General features: G+C 45.8%; 1 protein-coding gene across 1 annotated transcript in view; it reads left to right on the top strand.

The window, feature by feature from the left end:
- The window catches only part of LOC148515334 (solute carrier family 22 member 20-like), a 48538-nt gene that overhangs the window by 6733 nt on the left and 20176 nt on the right, over positions 1–21629 (top strand). The window contains exons 2-5 of the mRNA XM_088480136.1: positions 2023–2126; positions 9696–9850; positions 10564–10732; positions 10834–10957. Of these exons, the coding sequence (XP_088336262.1) occupies positions 2023–2126; positions 9696–9850; positions 10564–10732; positions 10834–10957 (552 nt within the window). The remainder of the gene's footprint in view (positions 1–2022; positions 2127–9695; positions 9851–10563; positions 10733–10833; positions 10958–21629) is intronic.

Raw genomic sequence — 21629 nt, 5'->3', positions numbered from 1 at the left:
TCCCATGGGAACGCCTACTGTCTGGGTCCGGCCCCACTGACATCACTAGTGATGTCAGTGGAAGTGATTTTGGCTCTGATAGAGCCAAAATCACTCCAGGGCTTGCGGTAGCGAGACCCTACTGCAGGCTCTCGTCGCAAGCCCGATGGTCGCGATGGTCTTGACCATCGCGACCATCATCATGGACACTCGCATAAGCTGTGGGTGGTAACTCACAGCTATGCGAGCGTCCAAGAGGCCGCTCCAAGTTTAGGTAGGAGGGTCCTGATTCAGAGCGAGCGCTTTGGTCAGAGCGTCCGGCTCTGAATCAGGCCCAGAATTCCATGTTTGCCATTATGCAGATAGACATGAGTGTGCTCAGTGCTAGCTGACTCAAGGATTGTATTTATATAGGTATCTATTTTATATGTAATAATTTTGAATACTAGGAGGAAAAAGACAAATAATGTAAGGGGTATGTAAAGAGAATAGTATGGTGCCAGGAAATTAAGTGGGAGAGGAGTTCTACCATGGATGAATCAGGGTGGGAATGGGTATTAAACCATTGTCTTGTATTGGGCCCAATTTGGTGTTAATTTGGTTCTGGTCACAGGCAATCCCAGTGACATTACCATGTCACTAGGTGCAAGATTTACTAAGTGGAAGCTTTTGCGGCACGTTATAAATACAGTGGTTTAATAAATCTAGCCCTAGGTGTTTACTCCAGGTCAGCAAGCAGGAATCCATGAAATACCAGAATCAGCTATTCCATGCAAGGTGTTACGATTAGACCCATGCTGACACACATCTAATCTCTTACTGGAGGAGGTAGGAAAAAAGTTTTAATATCATGATCGCTGAAAATTTTTCTGTTGAGAGTTATAATTGGATAGCTGTCGTCATCAAAATTCTCAATTCAGGAAAGTACTTTAGTATGGGAGGTCTTGAAATTCTACATTCTTCTTCCTCTTCTATAATGACAGTGGAACATGGCCTAAGGAATTAAACTGGCCATACAGTGCATGATCGTGCAGCAGACCAGCCGACAAGGACACGAGAGGAGCCACCTGCCAGATAGTTGGATGACCTCTATATAGTACAAAATATATGGAGCCAATCACCAATTGCAGCCTGAAGTGGTTGATTAGGTGATCAATGGTAAGGTGGAATGGACAGGAAATCCAAACTGAAGAGTCCAGAATGATTTTCAGCCATATTCAGACTGTGAACAATCATCATTCAGTACCAAACATTGGCCCTCATTCAGACCCACTCGCGAGCGGCTGCCCGCTCGCAAGTGGGTCGATGGTCTGCACTGCGCATGCGCACGACGGAGGGAGCTCCGTCGTGAGCATGCGCGAGACGCGACGAGCGAAGGACTTTCCTTCGCTCGGAGTGTCTCATCAAAGGGGGTGTGCTGTCGATGTTGACTGACAGCACGCCCCCTTTGGTGGGCGTGCCGGGGGCGTGCCTGCCAGACGGAGGCGTTCCCAAGGGAACGCCTACCGTCTGAAGCCGGCCCCACTGACATCACTAGTGATGTCAGTGGGAGTGATTTTGGCTCTGATAGAGCCAAAATCACTCCTGGCCTTGCGGTTGAAAAACTCAACCGCAGGCTTCTGCTCGCAGTTTCGATGGTCGTGATGGTCAAGACCATCGCGACCATCATCCTACACGCTCGTATATGCTGTGGGTGGTGACCCACAGCTATACGAGCGTCCAGGAGGACGCTCCATATTAATGGAGGTGGGCCCTGATTCAGAGCGAGCGCTCTGGTTAGAGCATCCGGCTCTGAATCAGGGCCATAGAACAATAATCCCCCTAGTTGCGGCCCTGTTCAGAGGAAATGTTTTTCAGTGTTAACAGCAATGTACAAATAGCCCAAAATATTATAACCCAATAACTGCATATTTTATATGTAATTGTCTAAAAAAAAAATGTTCAGATATATTCTGCATCAGAAATTTACTATGTTTAATTCATATTGTACTCTAGGGGACTGAAAAATATGGAATAAGAATGAATTTTGTCTCTCTGTTGCAGTGGGATTTAGTCTGTAACCAGCGCAAAATGAGACAGGTAGCTCAGTCCATTTACATGGCAGGGGTTTTGGTTGGAGCTGTCGTGCTTGGGAGTTTGGCTGACAGGTAATATTCTAACAAAAATAGGGAATAATGCACATTTGTCCCTGTATGGTGTATGCTTGTATAGAAATACCACTAATGTGCTTGTTGCCTGCAGACAGGGAAATCATCCAATTTTTTCATCCAATATAATTTGCATGATTATATAGCCTAGATGATTTATATTATGTCACCAGTTCCTAGAGAACCCACATATTGGCTTAGCCCACAAAATGGCTACCTTCTGTTTGTGTAGCTGTAGCCAATCAGTTCACCAATATGCATCACGTATGCATCGCAGTGCGTGATCCGGCCACTGCGATCGGGCCTGCGATCGCTGTGACTACGCAGACCCATCGCAGAGTGATTGACAGGAAGTGCCGTTTGTGGGAGGTGACAGGGGGTTGGTCGGTGAAACGCAGGCCTGCCAGGGCATTTGAACGCCGTTGCAGTGGCGTGCATAAATTATCCACTGCGATGCCTTACGCAGCCTGAGTACTTATAGTGCACAATGAAGTTATCAATTTCTGAGTAAGGTCAGAGCTTGTACAAGTGTGCGTGAGGCTGCGATGGTACTCGATTGTACCAATGGTTTCACAGTCTTGCTAAACATTACTGATGTGTGTAAGGTAAAATGGGTGGTCCTTATGTTTGGCTGTGACGGCATAGCATTCGCAGTGGATTAGCATACTATTGTTACAAGTCGCGGTCACAACTTGCTTCCCTTTAGCAAGTTACCTCCTTCTGGCAGTCTGGTTCCAGTTCCGTCAGTTGCTAGGCGATCTGGATGCCGCAGGATGTCACATGGTGTCCACAGCATGGCATTATTGGTTCCTTCCCCTTTTTGTACACGCTGGCCTTTTGCCGCCTCACCAACTATAGCGGTCCTTGTGGATTTCTCGGCTCTGCTGAATGGTCAGCGTTCTCATCTTTCCTGGTCATAGCTTATGCTGTTTCCATGGCTCTCCAGATGCTCTGCCAGCCTCCTGCCTGCTACCAGCTTCCAAACTGCTCCACCAGCTTTCCAGCCGCTCCATCAGCCTCCTGGCTACTATCGCTTCCAAGCCGCCTCACCGGCTCTCAAAGCCACATCACTGGCTTCCAAGCCACTACATCAACGCTTTAACATGTACTACTGGCTTTAGCCACACCATCGGCATACAAAGGTGCACCATCGGCGTACAACGCCGCACCATCAGCATACAATGCTGCACCATCGGCTCTCAAAGCCATAGTACTGGCTTCCAAGCCACTACATCAACTCTTTAAATTGTAATACAGGCTTAAGCCGCACCATCGGCGTACGAAGCCGCACCATCGGCTCTAAAAGCTGCATCACTGGCTTCCAAGGCACTACATCAACTCTTTAAATTGTAATACCAGCTTCAGCCGCACCATCTGCATACAAAGCTGCACTATTGACGCACAACGCCGCACCATCTGCTCTCAAAGCCACATCACTGGCTTCCAAACCACTTCATCAATTCTTCAAATTGTACTGCTGGCTTCAGCCGCATCATCGGTTCTCATAGCCGCACCATCGGCTTCTTAGCCGTACTACTGACTTTCCTCCAAGTATCCAGTATTTCCTGCTATACTCTGGTTTCCAAAGGTAATGAGTGTAAACCTCTACTACCCCGAGTAGTAAGTCCAGGGGGCCACTTAAGTACAGGTGAATGTCTTCCAAGCGAACAGCGGATGGCTGTTAGTGGCAGAAGACCTCACTAGCCTGGGTTCTAGGGGTTTACACGGCACAGCCTAGGAATCCATAACATTAGTCGGCCTTAAAAAGATAATATGGAATAGGCACAGAATCCTGCCCAGGTGCTTGCTGCACAAATCCAAGTTCTCACACAAAAGGTTCAAGAGCTTTCCCTTCGTGTTGAGGAGGTTCGGTCTCCAGCAGCCCCAGTTGCTTTAAGGAACCTAAGATGAATTTTCCAGATTGTTTTGCTGGGGATCGCAAACAATTCCTCAACTTCCAAGAAAGTTGTGAACTATACTTCAGGTTACGTCCCATCTCCTCTGGTTTAGAGTCTCAACAAGTAGGTCTGGTCATTTCTCTTCTCCAGGGAGATCCTCAGACTTGGACTTTTGGGTTACCCTCAACACAGCTCTACAGTCTGTCAATGCCTTCTTTTCTGCTATGGGATTATTGTATGATGTCCCTGACAGAACTGCTTTGGCTGAGTCTAAATTACGCTTCCTCAGGCAGGGACTTAAGACAGTTGAAGATTATTCTTCAGAATTCCGTAGATGGGCGGTGGATTCTGGTTGGAATGACCTGGCTTTTCGTCCAGCATCCCCCATCTGAATCTTTGGATGATCTCATGCAAAAGGCAATCAGAATTGACCATAGTCTCCGTGAACGTAGATGGGGGCAGAATCTTCCTACAAGATTGGCTTGGTCTCCCATCTGGGTTCCGTCCTCGAATCAGGAAGAGTCTATGCAAATTGGGTTACTTTTTGGCAACCTCCTGAAGAGAGACGTAGGAGATGTTCCCAGGGTCTTTGTATGTATTGCGGGGACAAGGGACATTCCTTGAGTAATTGTCCACTCAAGCCAGTAAAAGGCAAGGCCTAGGTGTTCGGGAGGAATTGCATTTTGGCCTGGCTCCCATTTCCTCAGAAAGCTTTGTATTAGGTTCAGCAGCTATCCAACTCCCCAATTCCACTCTAGCCACTTCTGCATTTTTGGATAGCGGTGCAGCTGACAAGTTTATGGATATCTTCTTTTTTGAGTCTCCGGGTGTATCCTCTGTCCCTTTGGATCAGGAAATTCCTATCTGTGGACTGGATGGAGGACTGGTCTCAAATGGTCTTATCAAGTTCAAAACACCTACTCTTCGGTTGTCCATTGGAGTTCTACATTCTGAGATTATCTCGTTTTTCCTTCTCCAGTGTCTGTTAGCACCCATCGTTTTTGATCTCCCTTGGCTTAGGGATCATAATCACGTTAATGACTGGTTCCCCGGGAAAATCATGAAATGGAGTCGTGCCTGGAGTCTCGTTGTCTCTGTTCGGGTGGTTCAGCCTGCTGTTGCTGAAATTTGTCCTACCATTCCTGTCCAGTACCGAGAATACGCCGATGTCTTCTCTAAACAGAAGGCAGATGCCCTACCTCCTCATCATCCATACGACTGTGCCATCAATTTAGTCCCTAGAGCCAAGTTACCTAAAGGCCAGTTGTATACATTGTCTGTTCTTGAGGATAAGGCTATGAAAGAGTATATCGAGGATGCATTGACGAAAGGATTTATCCGCCCCTCTAAGTCTCCGGACTGGGCTGGTTTCTTCTTTTTTGAGAAAAAGGATGGTCCCTTCCATCCTTCAAACGACTACAAGGGTCTCAACAATATCACTGTAAAAAACTCCTACCAACTTCCTCTAATTTTGGTCCTTTTTGATCAATTGCGTCAAGCTACTATATTTTCTAAGATTGACCTCCGGGGAGCTTGCAACCTGATCCAAATTAGGAGTGGCGTTGAGTGGAAGACGGCTTTTAGTACTCACTCAGGACACTATGAGTACCTGGTCATGCCATTCGGCCTAGCTAACACTCCAGCAGTCTTCCAAGATCTAATAAACTATGTCCTTCATGAATTCCTGGGAGTTTTTGTGGTCGTGTACCTTGATGACATTCTCATCTACTGACAGTCAGTGAACATTATCAGCATGTTGTCCAACCAACTACCCTTAAAGTTATTCAGCGCTTCCACCCATTGTAGAACTGACCAAAAAAGAAGCTGACATCCAAAGTTGTTCAAGCTTTCAAGGCTCTTAAGACCACATTCACACAGGCTACAGTGCTTCGCCATCCTACTCTAGATCTCCCGTTTGTCCTGGAAGTTGACGCTTCCGAGATAGGAGCTGGAGCCATCTTGTCCCAGAGGGATTCTGTGGACAACAAACTGCACCCCTGTGCTCTCTTCTCCTGCAAGTTCACCACAGCAGAACTCAACTACGATGTGGGTTATCGGGAGTTGCTTGCTATTAAGTAGGCCTTCGAGGACTGGAGGCATTGGCTAAAGGGGGCCAAACATGAAGTCATAGAAACATTAAAGTTGATACTCTCTTCAGGAGCTTTGTACCAGTGCAACAGGCCATTATCTCAGATGAACCTATTATTCTAGATTCTCGCATTCACTGTGCTATCACCTGGAATTTGGCTGAGCTCATTCAGGCCTATCAGTCGGAATCACCTCCAAATAAACCTCCCGGTCTTCTGTTTGTCCCAGAAAAATTCAGGAAGACAGTACTACTGGATTTCCACTCTCGACAAGCTTTCGGTCATCCGGGCATTAGTAAGACTCTAGAGTTACTCTCCCGCTCAGTTTTGTGGCCATCTCTGACCAAATATGTTTGTGAGTTTGTCCTGGTATATGAGGTCTGTGCACGAAACAAAACAAAACACCTCAAACAACTCCTTCCAACCTGTTGCTTCCTCTCTCCATACCTAACAGACCCTGGACACACATAGCCATGGACTTTATTGTTGATCTGCCAGTTTCCGCTAGATGCTCTGTTATCTGGACTGTGGTGGACCGTTTTAGCAAAATGTCACATTTCGTTCTTTTGACTAGGTTACCCTCTGTCAACGAACTCTCAGGCTTGTTCCTTCAACATATCTTTCGCCTGCATGGGTTACCTGTGGATATTGTGTCAGATCGAGGAACACAATTGTGGCACAGTTTTGGAGAGCCTTCTGTTCTTCCTTGGGCATCTGCCTCAGCCTCTCTTCAGGGTACCTTCCTCAATCCAATGGAGAAACTGAGCGTGTTAACCAGTCTCTGGAGCAATATTTATGCTGTTATGTTTCCAAGTGTCATAACGACTGGGTTTCTCATCTGCCGCTTGCAGAATTTGCTTTTAACAACTTGTGTCACTCAGCGTCCTCAGTTTCTCCTTTCTTTTGTGTAACTGGTCAACATCCCAGAGTGGATTCTTTTGACTCCAGTTTGACTGTTTTGCCTTCAATCTCTCGGCTTCGTTTCATCAAAGCCTTTGGAAGGTCTCTCTCTGGTCCATGGAGTCTGCTGATAGGCATCGGAGGTCTTGTGTGTTTAAGAAGGGCGATTTGGTTTGGCTTTCTACGAAAAAAAATCAAGCTTCATCAACCTACTCAGAAATTAGGTCCTAGGTTTATTGGCCCATATTGCATCATTGCTCAGGTGTATCTGGTAGCTTTCAAGCTTCAATTACCCAAGTCTCTCCACATCAACAACACCTTTCATTGTTCCCTATTCAAACCAGTCTTCAGCTTCGTGAAATTCAAGCCCAAGTTTCCATCCAGACCTGCTTCGATTGTGGTCCACGGTCAACATGAATTTATCATTGAGCAGATCTTGGACTCTAGGATTTCCAGGGGTCGTTTGCAGTTCTTGGTCCATTGAAAGGGCTATGGCCCGGAGGAACGCTCCTGGGTCCCTGAGAGTGCCCTACATGCTCCTAGGCTGAAGAGACATTTCTTCTGAGATTTCCCTGACAAACCGGGTTCTGAGGGTTCATCAAGCGGAGGGTGCTGTTACAAGTCGCGGTCACAACTTGCTTCCCTCTAGAAATTTACCTCCTTCTGGCAGTCTGGTTCCAGTTCCGTCATTTGCTAGGCGCTCTGGATGCTGCAGGATGTCACGTGCTGTCCACAGCACAGCATGATTGGTTCCGTCCGCTTTTTGTACACGCTGACCTTTTGCCGCCTCACCATCTATAGCATTCCTTGTGGATTTCTCGGCTCTGCTGCATGGTCAGCGTTCTCATCTTTCCAGGTCATAGCTTGTGCTGTTTCCCTGGCTTTCCAGACACTCCGTCTGCCGCTCGGCTGCTACTGGCTTCCAAGCCGCTGCATCATCTTTCCAGCCGCTCCGTCAGCCTCCTGGTTGCTACTGGCTTCCAAGCTGCTCCACCGGCTTTCCAGCCACCCAGCCAGCCTCCTGACTGCTATCCGCTTTCAAGCCGCCACACCGGCTCTGAAAGCTGCATCATTGGCTTCCATGCCACTACATCAACTCTTTAACTTGTACTACTGGCTTTAGCCACACCATCGGCGTACATAGCCACACCATCGCCGTACAACGCCGCACCATCAGCTCTCAAAGCTGCATCAATGGCTTCCAAGTCATTACCTCAACTCTTCAGTTTGTACTACCGGCTTTAGCCACACCATCGGTGTACACCACCACACCATTGGCTCTCAAAGCCGCATCACGGGCTATCAAACCACTTCATCAATTCTTCAAATTGTACTGCCGCACCATGGCTTCTTAGCCGTACTACTGACTTTCCTCCCAGTATCCAGTATTTCATTTCCAAAGGTAATCGGTGTAAACTTCTACTACCATGAGTAGTAAGTACCGGCGGCCACTTAAGTACGGGTGAACGTCTTCCAGTTCTAAGGGAACAGCGGGTGGCTGTTAGTGGCAGAAGACCTCACTAGCCTGAGTTTTAGGGGTTTATACGGAATAGCCTAGGAGTCCGTAACAACTATGTAGTCAGACTGCATGCGTAATCACTATTGCAGTTGCAGTTGTGATCGGTACTGACTTTTCACACATTTCTTGCCTCCTCAGGAGAGGGTGAGCAGAAAGGCTGTCAGGCGCACAGGCCAGCACCCATCTCTACAACTTCTTTGTCATTATTTTTAACTTTTCAATATTCCTCCTAAAATACTGCTTGGTTTAGCCAAAATTGTGTATAAAGTTATAATGACAACCTTGAGGAGCAATGGCTCTTTATTACATGTGTTACTTATGCATGTACAACTGTTTTATTTACATTGGTTGATAATGATAGACATGACTAGAAATGCATTTTTTCCCTGGAAGGTCCAAAGGTATCCTATAAAAAAAGGGCAGTTCTTAAGTAGTGCCACCTTTTGAGAAGCTGTATAATTAGAGTACTTTTTTGGGGAGAAAAATACAGCTGGGTGTATATGGCCAAATCTGAAAAACCTGTGCATTTGGCACCCAATCTGATGGAGCTAATACATCAATGTCTGTTGGTGTCCCTGGCTTGTAATTAACTTACGTGTGGCACAATTTGTCACACAAATGCCTGTTTTTTAATAGTTTGTATGACTAACATAAGAAATAACTTATAGACCACCAAGATGCAAAACATTAACCAAGTAATGAAGATATATAAAAAGCAAGTTAATGATGGTAAATACAATACAACTTCCAATCTGCAGAATAAAGGGATTTGATTATTTTGGTTTGTACTTGCTGACCATGAAGCCTTTACTTTATTTGTGTGTTTATTATACTTTCTTCCCACTGTGCTTTATAGAAAAGTTTTTTATATTATCCAAGTAGAGTCTTTAAAGTGTGTTGTTGTTGCCCATGCATACAACACCCGGTTGCTTCCTAGATGCAGAGATTTTATATATAATTGACAACCCTAACTTAATACTATAAAGACACTGCTGAAAGGCAATAAATTCAGTCAGCAAAAATAAATATTTAGTAATAATAATATAATAAAATCTTACATAATATAAAGTTGATGAGACTGGTAGAGATAGATACCCTTCCTTTATCATATTACTTGCTATATTAATTTGATCCAATAATAGATGAATATCTTTGTCTTTTTTAGGTTTGGTAGAAAAGCCATTCTTATTGGCTCGTACCTAATGATGGCAGTTTCTGGAACATGTGTTGCTTTCCTACCAAGCTTTGTGACTTACTGTACCTTCCGTTGTCTCTGCGGGATCGCCTTCTCTGGGATTACGCTGAACACCATCTCACTGAGTATATAAGCAGCTACATGCATGACACTACTGCTGATGAGTGGTTGGCCTTTCACAGGCCTTTAATATGCTTTTGAATTTGCACATTGATGTTGAGTCTCACATGAAACCTGAAATCAATAAATATAATACTGTATCATTATTGTACCAGACACCCTCAACATAGGATTGTCTGCTAATATTATTATTATTATTATTATTATTATTATACTTTAGATATTGACAATGTTATTGTTATAAGCAGGGTAAAAAGAGTGTAATATACTGTAGATCACTATTCTCAGATCTATGTATTCGTCTCCAACACTGGGTGAAATTCAATTCAACGCGATGTTGAATAGCCGCGGGAGGGAGCTCCCGCAGCTATTCAATACACCGTGCTATTTGGGTGCGCTAAGGATTTCTTCTCGCAACCCCCTGGGGATGTGAGGAGAAATCCGACCAAAGTGCTGGGCACGCAGCAGTTTTTCTGCTTAGCGCGGCGCTAACAGCCTCGCGCCCGGCACTTTGGTCAGAGAATGCCGGTTACCGCACCTTAACACCCTTGTTAAGGCGCGATAACCGGCATTCTCCGACCACACAGCGCACTGAATTGAATAGCTCCCGGCGCTATTCAATTTGCATTTAATTGAATCGCCCCCACTGATTGCTAATAGTACTGTATGTCATTTTTTTTTACACGTTAGTACTAAATGTCTTTTCTTTCCCTTGTAGCGCTAGAATGGATGCCACCCAATGGACGCACTGTGGTTGGCACACTTTTTGCCTACAGTTTTACCTTAGGACAACTTGTGCTAGCAGGACTTGCCTATGGGATTAGAGACTGGCGCTGGCTGCAGTTCTCTGTATCTGCTCCATACTATTTCTTCTTCCTGACCTCATGGTAAGAAGGGACAGTCAGTAAATGGCAGTCAGTGATGCTCTCTTGAAGAGCCACAGTTAGCTTGCCTCTGAAGTATAACTAAGTGATTTGTGTGCCTACAGGTGTGTGCCGGAATCTGCCCGTTGGCTTATCATAAAAGGTCGATCTCATCAAGCTCTGAGAGATCTAAGAAGAGTAGCGAGGATAAATGGAAGGAAAGAGGAAGGAGAAAAACTTTCAGAGCAGGTAAAACTTCAGAACCACTTCTTGCTCACCTCGAAAACATTTTTTTTTTTTTTTTTTTAGCTACTCCATGCACAAAAATCTAAACCATCGTTGTGCAATGTTTGCGCAGTGGTGGACCACAGTTTTGGGTTTACACAGTGCATGTCTTGATTTATACAATTAGGGCAAGTTCCAGACTTTTTGGAGCCCAGGGCGAAAGTGACCTGATAGGGGGCGTGGCCATGGATGCAAAAAAAAAAAAGACAAATTGAACAGATGGCATAGTTATTAGCATCACATTACTGAGGTTATGAGTTCAATTCCTGACCAAGGCACTATCTGTGTGGAGTTTGTATGTTCTCTCTGTTTTCGCATGGGTTTCCTCCCACACTGGTAAATTTATTGGCTTCTGCCGAAAAAAATTAACCCTAGTGAATGTGTGTGAGCATGTGATAGGGAATATAGATTATAAATTGTACTGGGGCAGAGACTAAAATAGTTACCGTAAAGCACTGAGGAATATATGTGCACTGTACAGTATAAATAACTGTTAATAAATAAATGTTATGATCGATGAACGATTTAACAAGTTTTACAAATGATTTGAACGATTTTACAAACGATTTGAACGATTTCAGACTGTATTAAAATGAATGAAATCGACAAAATCTGACTGCAAACACATCAGATGTCAGATATCGTTATCTGACAAATGGGAACACGCATCGATCATCGTTACAGGCTCACATGTCGAATTTTCTGTCAGATATGAATGATTGAACGATTTTTAACATCGTTATCGTTCAAATCTGACAGTAAATCTGACCGTGTGTATGCACCATAAGTCTTGAAGTAGGGACTACTGAATGCTCATGATATAACTTAAATAATGTCTATTATAAGTATGCTAATTCCACAAAATACAGAGCACTCATAATATAATACACAGTGAGCAGTAATTGTGCTGCACAATCAGCAGGGAGGCAGGCAGTATGTGATCTGTTCACCTCAGCTGTCCCGATTTCTGTATGACCTGCACCTGCAGTGCTGTCAGGTACTATGGCGTATGCACTACCTGCTCGTGACAATGCACACACACAATCTGTTTTGTGTGTGTGTGTGTGTGCACAGTGACTAGCAGAACACTTAAGAGAAATAAGCAATTTACCTCAGAGCAAGCTGCTGCCTTGAGCAAAACAAAGAAATTAATTAAATACACCTCCCGGCAAGCATGAGAAGGACTACAACTGCGGTGTCCTGCATGGGTCAAAATACGTAAGAAGGCGTTTCTTCTTGCTGAATTGCACTGAGTTAGTGCGCACAGTTTGTAAATATGGTGGTGGCCGGGCAGGTGAAAGCGGGAGTGGCCGGGTTGGTGACAGCGGGCGGGGGCGAGCAGGCGCTGACTGCTGCTGAGCCCCCAGGCTACAACACCCCAAGCAATAGCCCTACTTGCCCGCCCCTAGAACTGCCACTGTATACAATGTGACCGTTCTTTCAAGCTCCCACATTCCCTTACTCATAAGAGCAATCCCCAAAGGAGAATTGATGAGAAAAATATAAAACTGCTCTGACATCAAGTGGCCTATTTATCAATATTGGCTCACCGCTTATTATAGCAATAGATAATATTTTTTAGTCCAATTTAACAAAAAACTTCACTGGGTCAGCTGTCCCATGCTGTATTCCCCGACGATACTGGCTGGAAGAGGAAAGAAGACACTAACTGGTTCTATAGTGAGTCCGGGTCCCCTATGCATATGAGTGACCTTATTGCCCCCGCTATCGCTATTCTGAGATGGTGGTAGAGAGGAGCACTGTTGTCTTTATTAAATGGATAAGGTATCACTGGAGATGGAAACTTGGTGATAGCCACTGCATGTGGTACGCATTGATGAATGGCTAAAGACCTTAATTTTAGGGAGGATGTCAGTGAAGTAGCAGCCAGGCAGTAAAATGAAGACAGAATTAAATCCATGCTGACGGGGGCCACCATGAAGCTTAATTAAAATAGCTTCCACCACACAGCTTGTTAGTTATATGACTGACCTGAGGAGGTGTTGAGGGGAAAGACCTGCAGTGACCGCTGGGTGTGCTAATGTGACTATGTAACTTGTTGCTAAAACCTTTAAGCTGGGCATCCACTATACAATTTTCTGTCAGATATCTGTCCAATCAGGCTGGTTGGAATGAAAACCTGTTAATGTATGGGAACAAATGATAATCGTCCATTTGATCACAAACATTGGAAAACAGCCAAAAATGGGTGTTCAGACACATTTTGGCCTTTTTTCAGTGTTTAAAACCATATGAACGACTGTCATTTGCTCCCATACATTACCAAGTTTTCATTCCAACCAGCCAGATTGGACATATATCTGACAGATAATTGTATAGTGGATGGGCAGCTTTATTTATGCACACTGTGCTACAGCACCATCTGGGTCATCTTTAGAGTCTTCCACTAAAAATGTTTCTATCTGGGCAGATGAAGATTATGTGCCCTCTCACCCCAATAATGACACCAGCAACTTTGTGGGCAGTCATATTTGAAAGAAAGAAGTATGCTCTTTCATATAATGTGGCCCACTAGCAGCTATTGTCTGGTGATCTGCTGTGATCACCCCACACTACGAACAATAGATTATCATTTCTGTATAAGGGTGGGAGGTGCTCTGTGCCCTATAATGTCCACAATTACACCTGTAAATGTGGGGTCACTCACATACGAAAGAGGGGAGACCTCTATTTCAAATGTTGTGGCCCCCTTAGCAATTATTATCCGGTGATCACCTGACAATATCGCCAAGTGCAAAAAAAAAAGATAGTTTTCCATAGATAGGTGAAGAGCATATTGTGCCCTATCTCCCCCATACTGTCCTGCACACACAGGGAGGTGCCATGTTTTGAAAGAGGGGAGTGTCCTCTTTCAAATGATGTGCCCTTTTAGTAGTTATTGTATGATGATTACCAGACAATAACTGAAACGCACAGAAAAATAATACATTTTTCCAAAGCCCATATCTCCCCCATCATGTGTCAAATAAAAAGAGGTCCTCTCATTTAATGTAATAGGTTGTCTATTTTAAATAAATGGTAGCCCCTACATTGTAATCAGGGCAAGATTAAGGTTTATGGGGACTTCTGGGCAACGAACTTGTGGGGTCCCTACCAATAAAATTGTCAAAATGATATGCAGGCAATGTTATTCAAATGTGTAAAGTGTAACTACTCCCAGCAGCACAAATGTGTTAAATACACAGTAGTGACCCCAGTTCACATTATGCCACACAGAAACCTAGTTCACATTTCCACAGTGCCCCTCTCGCTAGAGATGTAGCTCTGTGTGGGGCCCCCTCATGCATGCACCCCTATCTGCCACGTTGTTAATCCGGCACTGACAGTAGTAGTCTGTAGTAGTAGTAATCAGCCGATGGAGATCCTGGCTTCTTCCCTCCCCCGCAACGGAGGCGACACGCCTCCATTTCGGGAGACGGAGGGCATCACCGTCCCCTCTCTTCCCCTAAACTGCAGCAGATTGTCAATCACTGATGACAGTCTGCTGCCAGTTTACGTGCAGGCTCTCAGACCCGTTCTGCACATGCGCAAAATGGGTCTAGCGACTGCGCAGATTACCGAACATCGGGAATCTGCGTTCAGCAGTGCACTGCTGAATTAGGCCCACAGCCTGTAAACTTATAGTCAGGAGCTGATTGGTTGGTGCTTTATCACTCTCCACTTTATCACAAGGTTTTAGTGCATTTCCCCATTGGGGAGAGATAAAGTGGGGAGAGATAAAGTACCAACCAATCAGCTCCTGTCACTTTACAGGCTGTGTTTGAAAAACGACAGTTAGGACCTGATTGTTTGATACTTTCTCAGTCCACTTTATCTCTCTCCAAGGCTTAGTAAATAGACCCCTATATGAGTAGCCCAGGGGCTGGCTGGCAACTTTTAGCCTTGGGGGCAAATGCATGCAGGCGGCCCTGGCAGAGGAGTAGCGTGTAGCCAGAGTGCCCGAAGAATGTGCGTGCTACGGCGCCCGCCCCTCAAGTCTTCCAGGGAGGAGGCGGGTCCATATGGGATTAATGTAAATTAAAAATAAAGATTAGGGACAGCTTCGTCGTGGTGCCCATATGCAGTGCCCCAGGAGAGGACCCCCTTATGCAGGCCTCCAGTAGTGCCCCCCGTAGTGATCCCCCCTATGCAGTGCCCCTTATACAGTGCCCCCAGTAGTGGTCCCCCCTGTGCAGTGCCCCTTGTGCCCCCAGTAGTAAGCCCTTTATATAGTGCCCCCAGTAGTGGTACCCCCTATGCACTGCTCCTTATATAGTGCCCCCAGTAGCAGTCCACACCCCATGCAGTGCCCCCAATAGTGGTAACCCTTATGCAGTGCCCCTTAAATAGTGGCCCCAGTTGTAGTCTCCCCCCTATGCAGTACCCCCAGTATTGCCCTTTTTATAGAGCCCCCAGCAGTGGTCCCTCGATGCAGTGCCCCAGTGGTAGTCCCCTCCCCCCTATGTAGTGCCCCTAGTAGTAGTCCCCTCCCCTTGTAGTGCCCCTAGTAGTAGTAGTCCCCCCCTTGTAGTGCCCCAGTAGTAGTCCCCACTTGTAGTAGTCCCCCCCTTGTAGTACCCCCAGTAGTAGTCCCCTCAGTTGTAGTCCCCCCCTTGAAGTGCCCCCAGTTATAATCCCCAGTAGTGGGCCCCCCTGTAGTGCCCCCAGTAGTGGTTCCCCCTTTGTAGTGCCCCCAGTAGTAGCCCCTCCCTCTTGTAGTGCCCCCAGTAGTGGTTCCCCCTTTGTAGTGCCCCCAGTAGTAGCCCCTCCCTCTTGTAGTGCCCCCAGTAGTGGTTCCCCCTTTGTAGTGCCCCCAGTAGTAGTAGTAGTCCTCCCCTTGTATTGCCCCCATTAGTAGTAGTCCCCCCCTTGTAGTGCCTCCAGTAGTGGTTCCCCCCTTGTGGTGCCAGCCTCCCCCCCAGTAGACACACGTAGTAAAAAAAAAAAATCTGAATCCCCGCTCTCGCCGTCGCCATCCGCTCCTCCGTCTGTCCTTCCCGGGCCGGGCCGCTCTGCATTATGGGAGAGACGTCATATGACGTCATGACGCCTCTCCCATTGCCCACTGCGGGAGCCGGAAGATGGAGCGGCTCCCGCAGTGGGCGCAGCAGCAGCTAATGAGAGTCTGACAGACTCTCATTGGCTGCTGATCAAAACAAACACACAGCTGCCGGAGCCGGCGGCTGTGTGTTTGCCACTTGTGTAGCGCTGACCAAACTCCATCACAGTGACACAGACTGCCCGCGGCCCGCAGACGCTGCGGCCCAGGGGGCATATGGCACCCTGCCCCCCGGCCCAGCCCGCCACTGGAGTAGCCATTATGTGATAGCTATATAGTATATAATAATAATTCCATTAAATAAAGTGGTTCTCAAAAATTCTTAGTATTTTTAAATGTTTTATTACATTAACCACTTATAAACTTATTGAAGGTCTCATTCCAGATGTTTCTAACATAATAATATACTAAGATTGTGTGTGTTCTAAAACAGAATGTAACTATTTGTGAATGTCACTTATCACTGGGCATGATATATTACCCAAGCTGTGAAACTGTCCTTCAATAAATTTACATTGTTCAAGCTATTGGTAATTTAAATGTGTGATGCTCAATATGTTTTTGTATAGTATCTTTTTTATTTTTTTAAATATACTTTATTGACAGATTGACATATCCATTAAAGTACAGTATACAATGTCGGGTACTACTAAAATCTCTATACAACATGTATATAGCAATCAAAACATGAGAAATACATATACGGAATAGAAAAACATAATTGTAGACATAAGCTGACCATACACCTACACGATTTCTGTCCGTTTGCACGATGCGTCGTACGATCAATCCTGTAGAAATCGTGCATTTTTTTCCCGTATACAATCCGATGCGCGCTCCCGCAGCTCCTAAATTGGATCGTATGATCAGATGTGCAGCACATCTTGTCTGTCGTAATCGTATGCTGATCGTGCCGTGTTTTTCAGCATGCGATGCATCTTTTGTCCGAACATCCGAGCCCCGTCATTTGAGTGACAAGTTCCTGTTTACGCCCACTGCAGACAGTGCCCGAGCGGAGAGGATCAGCAACATGAGCAGCAGACACAATTGTGCAGGTATTGTATAGTATTTGCAAGCCACTTGTTTCCCATATACAAAGCCCACTGGCCACCAATGTTTAGCATATGCATAGTGGGCATTGGTTTGAGCCCTGCACACACTGACCACCTCTGTTTACCCAGCAATGCCCACCCCTTTTTGCCCAGCAATGCCCATCTAATCCTCAGCAATGCCCACCATCTAGCTATTGTTTACCCAGCAATACCCACCCCTTTTTGCCCAGCAATGCCCATCTATTCCTCAGCAATACCCACCGTCTAGCTATTGTTTACCCAGCAATGCCCACCCCTTTTTGACCAGCAATGCCCATCAATTTCCCAGCAATGCCCACCCCTGTTTGCCCAGCAGTGGCCATCTATTCCCCAGCAATGCCCACCATCTAGCTATTGTTTACCCAGCAATGCCCACCCCTTTTTGCCCAGCAATGCCCATTGACTACCGTCTACCTATGTTTTTGAACCAATTCCCATCGGCTACACCACCCTCCACCCGCCATGTTTTATCAATGTAATCATGGAAAGCACATTGTGATACTGAATTGGATTTAGCCCCCACCCCATAGACAATTATATGCATCTCAAAGAAATTACACTCCAACTTTATTAATAACAAAACAACAATTTCAACAAAAGTGTTCAATACACCATTTTGGGGGCCCCACTTACACATTTCAATGGCCACCCCCACTGTTGGGGTGGCCAGAATATAAGTCTACTTGGGGGCCCCATTTACACAGTTCAATGGCCACCCCCACTGTTGGGGGTGGGCATATTAGAAACCATCAAATGAATATGTTCTTTTTACTATATATATATATATATATATATATATATATATATATATATATATTTTTTTTTTACCCATGGGAATGTCTCTGGATCGTGAACCAGAATTCATAACTGGCTTTCTCGAGCTATACAGGCACCATGACTGTCTTTGGCGTACCAAGTCCAAAATGTACAGCAACAGACTGAAGCATGACCACGCCTTAAAGGAGCTGTCAGAGTATAGTATGGCATATCACAAAGATGCAAAGTCCCTCGTGTGGGTGCGCAATAAGATACAGAATCTGCGTACAACCTTCGTCAAACAGCACAAGAAGGTGGAGGATTCTAAATGTTCTGGAGCCGGGGCCGACAGCATATTCAAACCCAAACTTTGGTATTATGACCTGATGATGTTCCTGGTGCAGCAGGATCCCGTGAGATCTTCTGTACAGGTGATGGAGTCAGTGGAGTGCAGCCTGCTGGAAGAGGATTTCGTGGAATCTGTAGAGACATCAGCGGTAAGTTCCAAATTTTTCAGATCATATCCTCTTACCACGACACTGCACCGTCCTCATTAAACTAGGCCATATATTCCTCTCTGACCTTTTTTGCCAGAGAAGTTCCGGGTTCCCTAACCGTGGGTGGAGCCACTGAGGGGAACGGAGCAACCTCTTCGGATTTTCGGGGTCTTCAACTGCAGGTGTTCCCAATAACCTTTGCTGGGTGGCTTTCTTGCGCAGGAAGTTGTGCAGGATACAGCAAGCCATGACCACCCAGTCAATCTTCTTGACCATTTATTGGGGTATGCAAAATCCGGAATCGGTTGCTCAAGATCCCAAAGGCGTTCTCCACATTAGATAGGCGGTAATTGAACACCCACTTTTCATGAGTCAAGGCCCTCTGAGGGAATGGCTTCACAACATTTTCATGAAGGGCGAAAGCCTCGTCAGCCACGAAAACGAAATTCAGCCCATGTTTCGCTGACTCTCTGGACGGGAAATGAAGGGTGTTAGTGGTGAGCCTCTCGTAGAATGCCGTCTTCTGAAAGGAGCCACCGTCGGAAGAACGGCCGTTCTTCCCCACATCTACAAACAGGAACTTGTAGTTTGCGTTAACCACAGCCATCAGAACAACACTGAAGTAGCTCTTATAGTAGTAGGACCCAGTGTTGGCAGGTGGATTAATCCTAATATACTTGTCGTCGATAGCTCCTCCACAGTTAGGGAGCTGCCAACGGCTCTCAAACTCATCCCCAAGGGCTATTCACTCTTCCGTGCTTGTAGGGAACTGTGAAAGAAATTGAAAACTGAATTAAAAAATAAAATAATTTTTTTTTTCTCTATATACAGACTTCAGATATCCCCAGCAACCCGGACCTACACAGTGGAGAAGAGAGTGTTGCGACTCCAAACCCCAGCCCACCAATTTCTAAAAAACAAAGGCGGAAAAATAAAAATAAAGAAACTGAGGAAGACCCACTACTTCGCCAGGCCAGAGAGGCCTTATTGAAACCACCGGATGAATATGACAACTTTGCGGCCTATGTCAGTGCAGCGGTGCGAGGAATGGTCCAGGACCAAAGAATACAATTTGAAAGACTGACGTCTGATCTCATATTTAAAGCAAGGCAATGTCTACTGACATCGGACACTACCATTATTACCCCGCCAGTAGTTCCAACCCCACCTACACTCAACATGGCAACACCCACCTACTATTCATCCCAAACATACCATCCACCAACTTCAAACTACCCACACTACAATCCTGATACCCCACCCACCTCCCAAACTCCGCCCCCACCCACCTCTTCCTATCAACATCCCCCACCCAACTCCTCCTACCAACCTCAGCCCCCACCACCTCCTCCTATCAACCTCATCCCCCACCCAACTCCTCCTACCAACCTCAACCCCCACCCACCTCCTCCTATCAACCTCATCCCCCACCCACCTCCTCCTACCAACCTCTTCCCCCACCCACCTCCACCTACCATAAGACTCCCCCAACCACCTCCTCCTTCCAAACAATTGCCCCCCCACCTCCTCCTACCAACCTCTTCCCCCACCCACCTCCCCCTACCATGCTGCTCTCCCAGACACCTCCTCCTATGAAAATATAACTCCATCCGCCGCGTCCTACCAAACTCCTTCTACACCCTCACCACCCAATTTTTTCACACTGTTACGTGAAGTAAATGAGGACAATGAGGATTTCTCTTAATTGTTATGTGTTTCCCAAAGAATTTTACACACTTGTTTGATATTAATGTAGTTTCATACTCCCTGGTAAGTATGGTGCTGAATGCAGCATGGTATTTGTGTTCCAGACTGTCAGGCGGCTAGGAACACATACTGGAAGTGCATGTCAGTGGGACCGGGCCCAATGAATTTGCACTTTCTGCATGTGTTTGTGCCCCTGATATCTGGGCCACAAACACCAAAGCTCATGCCGCACCATACTTACCAGGGATTGGGTAACATGGTGATACTTTTAACATTTTAGCCATCTTTATATCTAAATATATATAATTTTCACATAACTATTTAAGTTTCACATAAGTAATATTTTTGAATCTAATTTTCCACATAACTAGCAAACTACAGAAACTTGAAATAAAACATTTTTCTGGTTTGACAATAAATAAAGTGTGGTGTGTGTGTGTTACCTTACAATAACGGAACTGTAGCACCTTCACGATAGCCTTGCACATCTCAGGGATAATGCGTCCCAAAGCTTGAGCCGAGATGCGGGTCCCAAACGTTAGGTCCTCAAAGGAACATCCCGTAGCCAGGTACCTCAGAGTAGCCACGAGCCTCTCCTCGTCCGTGATGGCCATCCGAAATTTGGTGTCCTGCTCCCGGATATAGGGGGTCACCAGACGCAGCAATTCCTGAAAGGTGGTGTCATCCATCCGCAGGAAGTTATGGTAGTCATCTGGATTGTTCTCCCTCATCTCTGTCAGCATGGGCATATAGGATTGACTCTCCAGCAGCCAAACCTTGGTCCAGCAGGACCTCATCCTCCTCCTATGCTGGGCCCTCTCCCTCTCCTCACTCAGCTTGACCACAGCATAGGACAGCAGTGCTCTACAACGGCAGGGATCCATCACCACAAAAAAGCAGAAAAAAGACCACAGGAAATAGAGCAAGAAGCACTTTGTAAAGCCGGCAATACAAAGCAATGCATAGTAGCTAGCAATGTGAAGCGTTCAGCAGGGTAAAAACCAAGCCTCACTAATCACAAAGCAAACAGGAGTGCACAGAGCTGAAGAGGCAGGCATTTTTTATACCCCAGTGAAGCCCAGCCCTCTATTTAAATTTGGGGCCAATCTATCGCATGATCGCATGTTTTTGGTGAGGCACACGATCAACCGTTTACATGATCCGTCATATAGTGACGCGTGTTCGTACGACTGATCTAATGAAAATCGTGTGTGAAAAAAACACAAAATCGTGTGGTCAGGACTGCTGGGGAGCTCCGGGGAATTGAAGGGAAATCGTATGGTGAATTGGATCTTATGCTGGTCGTGCAGGTGTATGGCCAGCAATAGACAGACCAGTTGTATGACTTATTGTAGGATTTAGAAGGGCATCCCTGTGGTTAATACTAAATTATACCAAAATGTTAAACAAAAGCATTTTCTCAGAGCTTCTTTATAATGTCTGACACAGTGTGGACATAAGGGAGAAAAGTATCAAAAACATTTCCAGTCATCTTTTCTTTACGGATGGAGGTTTCAGTCCAATCC

The sequence above is a fragment of the Taudactylus pleione genome, unplaced genomic scaffold (assembly GCF_031769625.1).
Source record: "Taudactylus pleione unplaced genomic scaffold, aTauple2 ptg000250l, whole genome shotgun sequence".
Classification (NCBI taxonomy): Eukaryota; Metazoa; Chordata; class Amphibia; order Anura; family Myobatrachidae; genus Taudactylus; species Taudactylus pleione.
This window is presented reverse-complemented; position numbering and strand designations above follow the sequence as displayed.